At 30.2% G+C, this 12,404-nt stretch overlaps 2 protein-coding genes across 2 annotated transcripts; both read left to right on the plus strand.

Moving 5' to 3' along the window:
* Positions 1-747: 747 nt before the first annotated feature.
* On the plus strand, positions 748-1,557 carry LOC101510084 (uncharacterized). The gene has a single exon (XM_004506701.1). It carries the CDS (start codon positions 748-750, stop codon positions 1,555-1,557), a length of 810 nt encoding a protein of 269 aa, XP_004506758.1.
* A 6,708-nt stretch (positions 1,558-8,265) lies between these two features.
* Positions 8,266-12,011, plus strand: LOC101498977 (receptor like protein 24-like). The gene has a single exon (XM_004506667.4). The coding sequence runs from the start codon at positions 8,348-8,350 to the stop codon at positions 11,687-11,689; it is 3,342 nt and encodes a 1,113-aa protein (XP_004506724.1). The 5' UTR covers positions 8,266-8,347; the 3' UTR covers positions 11,690-12,011.
* Positions 12,012-12,404: the final 393 nt, after the last annotated feature.

The following is a 12,404-nucleotide window of genomic DNA, read 5'->3' on the forward strand; positions in this document are numbered from 1 at the left end:
CAATGGCACTAGTCGATCATATTTTAATATGATGTTTGGATATTTCATTATGACTGGGCATATTGTAATAAATTTCTTTATGATATAATGGATAAAACAACCGTACATATATTTTATGATTTAAAAATATATGTTCTAAAAAAACATAAAAGAATCAAACTATAAAAATTGTCAGAAAAACACAATTTCTCAATTAAACGGATACTACGAAACAAATAAAATATATGTATATAGGATGGGGATCCGTTGATTCTATGAGTAACAGTGTGATGAATTATTTTGCTTAATTAATCAATATCAACCATGTATTTCACCGATCCAACCGTCAAATCAAAATTTCATATTTAGTATATCAGCTCTGAAATTTAAAAATTGGGATGATACAAAGTTTAGATTTGTGCACGATGTGGATTTCAAGATTTATTGGAGATCATAAAGAAAGGTTATGATGTACTGGGAGCAAATCCCACATATGCACAGAGAACAACTTACAAAGATAACAAGAAGAAAGATTGCAAGGCTACATTCATCCTTCATCAATGCAATGGCATATCAAATTTTCACAAATTTTCTTATGCAAAGAATGCAAAAGAAGTATAGGATATACTTGAGAAATTTTATGTTATTAGTGAAAAGGTTATGAAAGTGAAATTGCATGCCATACAAAGACAATATAACCTGCTACAAATGGAGGAATAAGAGAAAGTTTCAGAATTGTGCCCAAGATTGAGAAGCATTACCAATTAGATGGCTTCATGTGGTGAAAGATTGTTAGAACAAAAGATTTGTGAGAAGATTCTAAGGTCCTTGCATCCCAGGTTTGATTACATCGTGTGTCCCATTAAAGAATCTAGGGACATCTCATCTTTGAGTCTTGAAGAACTACAAGGATCATTAAAAGCAAGAAAGTTACGATTGAAAGAATTGGAGGGAAAACTAAGGATCAAGCATTGTCAACTCAAGTCAACAAGAAAGGTGATTAAAAGAAGAAATGAAATAATAACAACAAAGATAAGTTCAACAAAAGTGATGACAAATTTGTATCCTCATCAAGAGAAAGAGAAGGAAATGTTGAAAACAAAGGGAGATCAAATAACTTTTACAAAAAGAAGGTGTAGTATTATAATTGTGAAAAGTTTAGTCATTTTACCGATGAATGTTGATTTGGAAATGGAAAACAAAAAAAAGAAAGCTGAAGAAGAAGCTTATGTTGCTCAAGAAGATGACTCAGATTCAGATACAATGCTTTTGATGGCTACTGCAAATGAAGAACCATCTCAATCTCTATTATGGTTTCGTAACATTGGTTGCTCCAATCAACTGACCAGTCATAAAGAATGGTTGGTGGACATTGACACATCAAGAAAGAGTAAAATCATATTTGATTATGGTAGAACATTAGAGGCTGAAGGTGAAGGAAATATAGTGATTAAAAGAAAGGATGCAAAAACAACGGTGATTAAGAATGCACTCTATGTGACAGCCATGAAGAAAAATATTATAAGCATAGGCCAACTAATTCAAAAGGGCTATCAAGTGATAATGAAGAATGTGTAGTAACAATGTCAATTATAAGAAATGAGGGTTTGAATTATAAATGTCCATTTTTTAAAATTATTGTTTAAAACTAAAATGTTTAACTCAAGATTGATCTTGGTTACAAACAAAAAACAATTTTGGTTAGTGAAAAACAAAAATATTAACTTATCTATATAAAACCTGATTAAAAGATAAAAACTAAATAGAGATAATGGACGAGATATCACACAAAGATATATTTTGATTCACCCAACACGGGTTATGTCCAATCCTCACAATTGTGAAATTTTCCACTTAGTGCTCAAAGTAAGATCGTTCTTGGTTTTCACACAGCTTTTACAGATCAATCTTGATATGTTACAAAGTACTACCTTTCTACCTAGAAAGGATTTCCACAAGTTACCTTACACTCTTTCTGAGTATGCTCAAATTGTGTTTGAGAATAGATTCTACATTTTAGAATTCAGTAGAAATTGATTCTAATATCAAACTAATAACAAAACTGCATTTTAGAAATGATTGAAAAGATCAAGAGGATTCGAGTATGATTGAATGAGTGATGCATGCTTTGCACTTCAAGCTCTGATGTGTTCTTCATTTTGAGGCTTTATTATAGGCTTCAAGAAGGCTTATGACAGCTCATTAGGCCGTTGGAAATAGTCCAATTGTCATGAGTAAGTGAATGGATAAGATCAGTCATAAAGTAAGAATGTTCTTATGAACAAAGGACGATCTTCGATTTTGCCTTGAGATAAGCTGAATTTTAATCTTACCTTGACAGTTGTCTGAAGTGATCCCATGCCCTGAATCACTTGTGCATGTCTGTTGGAAAGTACAACAGAAGTGTCATTTCCAGCATGTCAGTCTTGTACTTCAAACTGCTTAACTTGAAGAATGTTCTTGCTTTATGAATTTGTGAAGCATAGTCTTTTGCCTTCGAATACTGGAGTGATTCTGGCATTGGATTGATCCTTGTATATTTCTGGTGAAATTCTGGAATGGATTGCAATTCATGGATCTAATATTTTCTTTAAGAATCTGATCATTCTTGCTAATTTGCAGATGTGGAGAACGTTCTTCATTTTTCAAAAATTTGTCAAGAACGTTTTTCGTTTCTCTGAATTAGCTTTCTTTATTTTAATATGATCTGATTTGTAATGCTTGATACCTATCTTTGATTAACACACTCAAATACACATGTTAAATATCAAAACACTTAGAATCATAATTAGAAGTCTTAATTAACTTTTGTTTAATTATCATTAAAATATTAATTTGGGATTTTGTCTCAACAGAATGATGCAATGTATGATAAACTTAATAAGTTGATTATGAAGGCCCCCTTTCAAACAATAAAACATTTACCATCAATATGTAAGCTGCAAATATTCAATGCTTGAAGGTCATGAGCTCAGTTGATGAGAGTTGACTATGGCATTCAAGGTTTGGTCACCTCAACTTTATAAGCTTGAATTGGCTTGGTACAAAGAAGATGGTGAGTGGAATTACTGTGATTGATATTTCTTAAAAAGTGTGTGATGTGTGTATTAGTTCAACTAAATGTGCTCATTTGCTAGTTTAATGTGATTTTACCTCTTCTTTTTCCATAGCTGAACATGTTGCTCCCATTTTAGATTCTAGTAGTTGAGCAAACATGCTCCTATTTTACATTTGATGTATGGTGTTAGCGACTTTTCCTCAACTTTCTATGAGTTCATAATACAAGGTATTATTTATTATTAAAAAAAAGTTTCAGTATATCCTATTTAATAGTTTTGTTTAAAGTGTTGTGTTAAAGAAATCAAATATTTATTATTGTCATTAAAAAATTATAAAGTAAATGATGTTTACAAATTAGATTCTTTTAAATATCCCAACATAGTTTTATCGTAGATGTTCTAAAATCTCATAATCTCTTAGCACTCTAAATAAGAATGCCATATTTCGAGACATCTCCCTTTTCAATGTGGACACTATCTACAATTGTGAAGGAAACAATTTCAAAATTATGGACCGTTAGGAATCTCTTAACATTACAAAAAAACAGTGTTTTCATGCATTAGAGAAAAATACGCTCCTTGACTTAGTTTTACATCATTCATTCCTCACGTTAAGACTTACGATTAGCATTGACTAATTTATAACTTAATATTTTTACGATAAATAACCTATTACTTTATATTATCAAATATATTAGTATATCAAGTGTGGGTAAATAAATTATATTTAATAAAAAAAAAATAAGTTCTACATTAGATGGAAAAATAGATATTGAACATTATATAAGTGGGAGGATCTATAAACTCATTGCTTTAGGCTTTTATGAGTTTCGAGGAGAGAAAAAAGGAGGACTTTGGAGGGAGGAGAAAATAGAGAGAAAGTTTTTATATTTTTTAAGAGAGTGATTTTGTGGAAAATGGTAAAAGATGTTGATTAATATATTTTTAATTTATAAAATAATATATCAACATGAAAATTGTACGGAGAATTTGTCTAAATCCTCCAAAAACTTCCTCCAATATAATTTTTAAATTCTTTAAAATAAGGAGATTTTGTATTTATTATAATATATTAAATCAGCTCCTAACTTTTTTGCGCTAACACATCATCTATGTATGTGTCTTTATTCTACATCAAACCAAATTTCTAACGTGTCAAGCTCCAAATCTTACCTTCTCTTTTCTTTCTTTTATCTACGTTTCTATCAACTTTTTGTTTTTTGAGCATGTACTACCTATTTTCTTCATTTTACTATAATTTAATGTTTTAGTATTGCATTCCTCTTCATATGACTATATAGTTTCATAACATCACATTTCAATTATTGCATCCATTAACTTCTTCTTCCATAATATAATTATCTTGCATAATTTCTAATCGGCTCAATGTTCCTTTCCAATTAAATATTTATTTCAGTTTTATGTTGGTCACGTTCGTGTTATCTCTATAACATGTAACTTCTTTTGTGATACGCTTTGAATTCATGAACAAATCACATACATACTAACAACTAACATTTGTTTATATAAATATCATAGTGATAGGCTATTAAAATCTAATTTTGTCAACACGTATTTTTAATAAATTATACACTAATATTACAAAATATAATATGATGATAAACTCTAAATATTATACCTTAGACTTCAACTTAATTAGATTGTGGTTGCTCATAAAAAAAATAAAAACAAAATAGATAGTGGTATATATAGTCATTTTTCTCTAATTAATTATCACTTAATGTGTCTTTGTGTACACACCATTATTTATTTAGTTTATAAATTATACACTGTTATTAATTATTCTAAAGTTAAAATTTTCACATACAACATTTTCTTTTTAAATCATATATTTTATCTTCCATTTTTGTGTCTACTACAAGGAAAATAAACAGTCATTTATATTTCTTATTCATAAAAAATATTGAATGTTCTTTGATCTTCCAAATTTCTGGTCATGGTGACATCACATGAATATGGATACTTGATTCTTAATAAATAAACTAACTCAACAAAATTATATTTTGTCTTAATAAGATAATATGAAATAATCACCACTTTAATTTCAAAAATTATAGAAAATTATAGACATAGTATTTGAAACTAACCAAATGTGAAAATTATATTGATTTTGAAAAGATTCAATAATATTAGTCTCTAGAAATAATTATTGGAGACTAAATTGACACATTAACCATTTAAAATTTTGAAAAATTATTTAAAAAAATGTATTTATTTCCACGATTATATTAACTATTCATCTAAATTAATATTATATTAAATTCATTCACACAAAACGCAGTTCAACATCTAATTATTATAAATTATATACTATAAGCTACCTTTTGTAAAAAAAATATTTCAAAATTGACTATTATATATTAAAAAAAGATCTTGTTACGTATAGCTTTAGTTATGATTAGTTATTAGTTTGTAATTCACATTCATAATTAAATTTTTTATACGATTTTATTGAAAAAAATTATCGTGATCTTTTGAAAAAGTACCGTACTCGGGACATTTTTCACCTTAGTGTATTTTCGTTGTATTATCTCAAACTGTTATTCTTTGGAGTAACTATAACTATGAGACTACGATCCACTTGGATGTTTAGGTGGTTTCTCTTCTTCGAACATAACCTATCTCATTGACTTGCCTTTGAATAAATTCTACACTTTAGTTTTTAAAGACAAAATAGAAAATAAAACGACGATCATATATAATAGCATCAAACTTCGAAACATCCACTTGAACTTAATGGAACTTATCAACTACACATTCAGCTTTAATTTATCACTTAATCACTCATTAATACACTTAAAAGCTTTTAATTAGTCATCAAAACTTTCATTTCAATAACTCATACAAAAAAGAATAAATCATCAAATATCTTCAAATCATCACAATGCAAGTTCGACTACATACACACGTTATAAAAATATATCTTATGTTTTTCAACCACTCTCTTACATAATCTCATTTTTAGTTCAAGCAATGATAACGACATAATGAAATGCAACCAAACTACACCTATTTGTGCCTTGTATCTCTTGATCATATTTAGTTGATGTGTATGGTTGCATAATCTATGCCTTATCCATTGCTTCAAAGAAAATAAACATATGTTATTTTGAACCAAAGACACGCAAAGAAGATAATTCAACTTATTACAGAAAAAATATTAATCTTAATCACAACATATTCATTATGCATAAAGAAACAAAGCGTGCAAAAGAGCCATAAAGTAGATTCACAAAACATTCGCAAATATACTTTAGCACAAACACATTTTATTATTTAATAATTGATAATAACAACACAAATTATTGTTCAATATCATATATAACTATTATGGCATAGAAGATAAATTTTTTTCCATACAATGTTGAATGGGTATCTCATAGCATTTTTTTCTTTTTATAATTAAAAAAACATAAATCATAATCGAAACAATAACAAAATGAATAATATTAAACATTTAGAAATGAATAACTTCTAATTATTTCACTATTCACTCGAAATTTTCTATTTCTTAAACATCCACAAACTTTTCTTGCTTGAAATTTTTTGCAACTCATTCTTGAAGTTTTTTTTACTGTATCAAATAATTATTTGAAAATTTCATTTCACATTATAATTATTTAGACGAAATAATAGTTAAAATAATTGAATCTGTTATGCATCCAAAATACCATAACTATAGAATTTAGTTACATTCTATACTGAATTTTTATTTGGCTTGACAATTTTGTGTAATTAACATTTTTAATATGTAAAAAACATTGTTATTATTTATTTTGTTCCATATATACCACATATATTTGCATACGTGAGGAATTGTTTCATTATTTTTTAACAAACTATCACTCACAAATGAATGTTGTAATAAATCGTAAGACAAACAATATTATTTAGTGCATGTTTAGATTGACGGTGAGATTGACAGAATTGCAATGATCATATAAAATTGAAAATGTCAAAAGTACCTAAATTTATAAATCTAAAATTTCAAAACTAATATAAATTATATAAGTTAAATGTACAAATTTTTTTTGTCTTAAAAGAGATAGTAAACTCAATCATAATTAACTCACACAACTATACAACTTTAACACTAAAGAAATGCATAACTATTTAGCAAATATACTATTAGAAGGAACACTTCAATAAAAACAAAAAGCTATCCAATTTCATATTTAAAAAATATTAAAGACGAGAATTGCATCTCTAAAGTTATAAAATCATATGAATAGTATCATATATTAATATACTTTGTATGTATTGTATTAGTCAACAATATTTTACTTTTTTCTTTGCTTATAATAATTATTAAAAATATATTTGCCTTTAAGCATATAAACGCTTAAGTATATTCTACTGTAAAACAAAAATAACATTACTTTTAAATTACATATTATTATTATTATTATTATTATTATTATTATTATTATTATTATTATTATATATTATTATTTTATACTCACTAATATATTAAATTCGGGTTAACATCTAATTATAAATAAAAACAAACCTCTCAAAATCCTCTCCTCCCAAAACTATGTTCCTTCCATTTCTCCATTTCTTTATTTCAAAGTCTTCCCCTCCAAACTCGCAAAAAACCTTAAGATTTTGGATAAAGATATTGTATTCAACTCACTTGTGTAATTGCTTTTGTCCCAACGTGATTATTTGCAACAAACTGAGCTGTATATATCATTATATTTAATAAGCTAACCAGCCGAATTCGTTTCTTTTTTCCATCTAATTTTTCATTCCTCTTCATCTTTTTAGTTTAATTTCATGTTTTCAACAAACTACCAACCCACAATGTGCAGTGATAAGGATCTGTACGACAACACACATTTTCTTAAGAGGAAGGTTCAAATGTTGACTCATTGACTGACTTATGTGACTAACACACATGGTGTGTTTATATCAGAACCATTTAACAATAGATAAAATAATTCAAAAAATATATTCATAACATCAAGAAAATGTAGTCTTGGTTGTAATATTGCTACACTCTTTTGGTAAATATATTAGAATGAAACGAAACAAATCATAACGTACGCGGTAGTGTTTTATGTCATGTTGAAAATACATAGCATATAATGAGACCAAGACCTTAATTTGTTGGTTTTACTGTATGATGACAAGGAGACTTATTTGCGTGTTAAATGGTTGAATCATCCAATCAAAAGTTGAACTAGTTGTAGTCTATAAAAGGAGAAAAGGATACGTTATTGATAATTAAAGTACACTTCTTCACCATTCCCAAGCCATAAGACACAAGCTTCTCATAATTCACTATGAGAGCACACATAATCATCTTTTGGCTTTTCTTGATACCATTCAACATAATAAATTCCAGATCTAGTAATTTTGTGGTGAATGGCTATTGTCTTGACCATCAACGTTCCTTGTTGCTCCATTTGAAAAATAATCTGACATTCAACCCCACAAAATCCACAAAACTAGTTCATTGGAATCAAAGTGATGATGATTGTTGCCAATGGCATGGTGTAACATGCAAAGAGGGACATGTTACAGCCCTTGATCTTAGTCAAGAGTCTATCTCAGGAGGACTTAATGATTTAAGTGCTCTTTTCAGGCTGCAATATTTGCAGAGTCTGAATTTGGCTTTTAATAATTTTCGTTCTATGATTCCTCAAGAGCTGCATAAGCTGCACAATTTGAGGTATCTGAACTTGTCTGATGCTAGCTTTGAAGGGCAGGTCCCAGAGGAAATATCTCAACTCAAAAGGTTGGTCACCCTTGATTTGTCTTCTACATTTACTTCACATCACAACCTAAAACTTGAGAAGCCAAATATAGCATTATTGATGCAAAACCTCACAGAGATAACAGAATTGTATCTAGATGGTGTAGTAATATCTGCCAAAGGAGACGAATGGGGTCGTGCTTTATCTTCATCGACGGGGCTTCGGGTTTTGAGCATGTCGTCATGCAATCTATCAGGACCTATTGATTCTTCACTAGCTAAGCTTCAATCACTCTCTGTTCTAAAATTGAGCCATAACAAATTGTCTAGCATAGTGCCAGATTCCTTTGCAAATTTCTCCAATTTAACCATCCTAGAACTCAGTAGTTGTGACTTGAACGGTTCTTTCCCAAAAGATATCTTCCAAATACACACATTAAAGGTGCTTGACATATCAGACAATCAATATCTTATTGGTTCTTTGCCAGACTTCCCATTGCTTGCATCTCTTCAATACTTGAATCTCCGCAATACAAATTTCTCAGGACAGCTTCCAAAAACAATTTCTAATCTGAAACACCTGTCTACAATTGATCTATCTTACTGTAAATTCAATGGATCACTTCCCAATTCCATGTCAGAACTCACCCAGCTTGTTTATATAGACTTATCGTCCAATAACCTCACAGGTCAACTCCCTTCTTTCAATATGTCCAAGAACCTCACATATCTATCCTTATTTCTCAATCATTTAAGTGGTGATTTACCATCTAACCATTTTGAGGGTCTAATAAATCTTGTCAGCATTGATTTAGGGTTCAATTCTTTCAATGGGAATGTACCTTCATCTCTATTTAAGCTCCCATATTTGCGAGAACTGAAACTTCCCTATAATCAACTCAGTGGTTTATTGGATGAGTTTGACAATGCATCTTCTCCTGTATTAGAAATGCTTGATTTGGGTAGCAATAACCTACAAGGGCATATTCCTGTTTCTGTCTTTAACCTTAGAACCCTTCGTGTCATTCAACTTTCTTCCAATAAGTTCAATGGCACCATACAATTGGACCTCATTCGAAGACTAAGTAATTTAACTGTACTAGGCCTCTCACATAACAATTTGTTGATTGATGTCAACTTCAAGCATGATCACAACTTGTCACCCTTTCCAGAGATGAGAACTATTTTGTTGGCTTCCTGCAAGTTAAAGAGAATCCCAAGTTTCTTGAGAAACCAGTCTACATTAATATCTCTTGATCTATCTGGCAACGAGATTGAAGGATCGATACCTAACTGGATTTGGCAACTTGAATCTCTCATTAACTTGAATCTTTCCAGGAATTCTCTTACTAATTTTGAAAAAAGTTTATCGAACATGAGTTCTAACCTTTTTACAGTTGACCTCAGTTCAAACAAACTCAAAGGTCCAATTTCATTTATCCCGAAGTACGCAAGTTATTTGGACTACTCAAGCAATATGTTGAGCTCTACCATACCACCAGACATTGGAAACTATCTCCCTTTCATAAATATATTGTTTCTTTCAAACAATAGTTTCAAAGGAGAAATCCATGAATCCTTTTGTAATGCTTCAAGTCTTCGCTTGCTAGATCTTTCCTACAATAGCTTTAACGGGATGATTCCTAAGTGTTTTGCAACACTGAGTAGTAGTCTCAGGATGTTGAACTTTGGAGTAAACAAGCTTCGAGGTCATATTCCTGATACTATATCCTCAAATTCATGTTCACTTAGATATTTAGATCTAAGTGACAATCTCTTGGAAGGTAGCATACCAAAATCTTTGATCAATTGCAAAAAACTACAAGTCCTTAACCTTGGAAAGAATGCTTTAAGTGACAAATTTCCATGTTTCTTAAGTAATATTTCCACTCTGAGAATCATGGTTTTAAGGTCTAATAGGCTCCATGGATCTATTGGATGCGAAAATAGCTCCGGTGATTGGGAAATGCTTCATATTGTTGATTTAGCCTCCAATTATTTGAGTGGTACAATAACAGGAACACTATTAAACAGTTGGAAGGCAATGATGCGTGATGAAAACGTGCTTGGGCCAGAATTTGGCCATTTGTTTTTTGAAATTGATGATAACTTTCATCCTATGAGTTTGAAGGCTGTGTTACCGCATTTGAACAAATATCTCGCAATGAAATTGGTTAAAATTGTTGCAAACATGTCTCGCTCTATCCTTGATCAGGGGTTGGCTGATGCTAATTCAGTGGATCTTGCTCGTTATCAGGATTCAGTTATTATTGTCAACAAAGGTCAGCAAATGAAGCTAGTCAAAATTCAAATGGCGTTCACTTATGTGGATATGTCAAACAACTATTTGGAGGGGTTAATACCTTATGAGATAATGCAATTCAAGGCATTAAATGCTTTGAACTTGTCACATAATTCATTTAGTGGTCATATACCATCATCTGTGGGGAATTTGAAGAATCTTGAGTCTATGGACTTGTCAAATAACTCCTTGAATGGAGAGATTCCTCAAGAGCTTTCAACCCTATCTTTCCTTGGATATTTAAATCTCTCATTCAATCACCTAGTGGGGCAAATTCCTTTGAGCACTCAAATCCAAACCTTTGATGCAGATTCCTTCAAAGGGAATGAAGGGCTATGTGGACCTCCATTAACCAACAACTGCAGCGATTATGGAGTCAAGGGGTTGCCACCATCATCATCTGATTCTTATAATGAGAGTTTAATTGATTGGAATTTCTTAAGTGTGGAGTTGGGATTTATTTTTGGCTTTGGAATTTTCATCCTCCCCATTATTACCTGGAAGAAATGGAGGTTGTGGTATTCACAACATATAGATGAGATACTGTACAGGATAATCCCCCAACTTGATTTTGAGTATGAACAACATGAAGGGAAGAGGTATAGAATTTTGAGGTGGAGGTACTGATTGCTAAACTCTTGGGTTTAATGTTATAGGTCCAACAATATGTTTCTGGTTGAGCCTAGTAATAAAGCAAAGCACTGAGAAGTTTTTAATCATGGTTTCCCACATTCCTCAATTTAAGTTATGTTGAGTTGTCAAAAGGATATGTCATATAAATAAATGCTTGTTTGTATTTAGTGTTCTTGGATTGAGACTTGAGTTGTCACCAAAAGAAAAAGACTGAGACCTTAGCAATATGCAGTTGCAGTGCACTTTTGTTTATTTTAGCATATTAGAAAGAAGTATATTAAGTGTTCTTAATATAACAAAAATATTTCAAATTTAACTTGAAAAGTTGTGTAACAAGTGAAAGGGTAATTGTATTTAAAGGTGAAATAAGGATGGTGGTTTTTTATTTGAAAAGAAATGTGTGTTACAAATATTGAAACATAATAGAAGATATGTTCTAAAAATGACAAACTAATATGATTGTAATACACTTTTTGTAAATGCATTCAATGAGGGACATGGTGTCTTTACTGTGTTTATCAATTTATGTGTTTAATTTGCACTTTTTACCTTGGTTGTACTATTGTTGCTTCTAACTTGTGTTTAGTTGGAGGAAGTTATTTCACCTGTTTATTTTGAGTCTTTTGCAATGTTAGGTGGCTTTTATTTTGGGAAAACATTTTTGTTTTCATTTCATAAAATTTGTGTTTATTTTACTTTTGTTAATAAG

Source organism: Cicer arietinum, chromosome 6 (genome assembly GCF_000331145.2).
Source record: "Cicer arietinum cultivar CDC Frontier isolate Library 1 chromosome 6, Cicar.CDCFrontier_v2.0, whole genome shotgun sequence".
NCBI classification, from domain to species: Eukaryota; Viridiplantae; Streptophyta; class Magnoliopsida; order Fabales; family Fabaceae; genus Cicer; species Cicer arietinum.

Coding starts and splice junctions, on each gene's coding strand:
- LOC101510084 (XM_004506701.1), top strand. CDS start 748: ATGGCTTCATGTGGTGAAAGATTGTTAGAACAAAAGATTTGTGAGAAG.
- LOC101498977 (XM_004506667.4), top strand. CDS start 8,348: ATGAGAGCACACATAATCATCTTTTGGCTTTTCTTGATACCATTCAAC.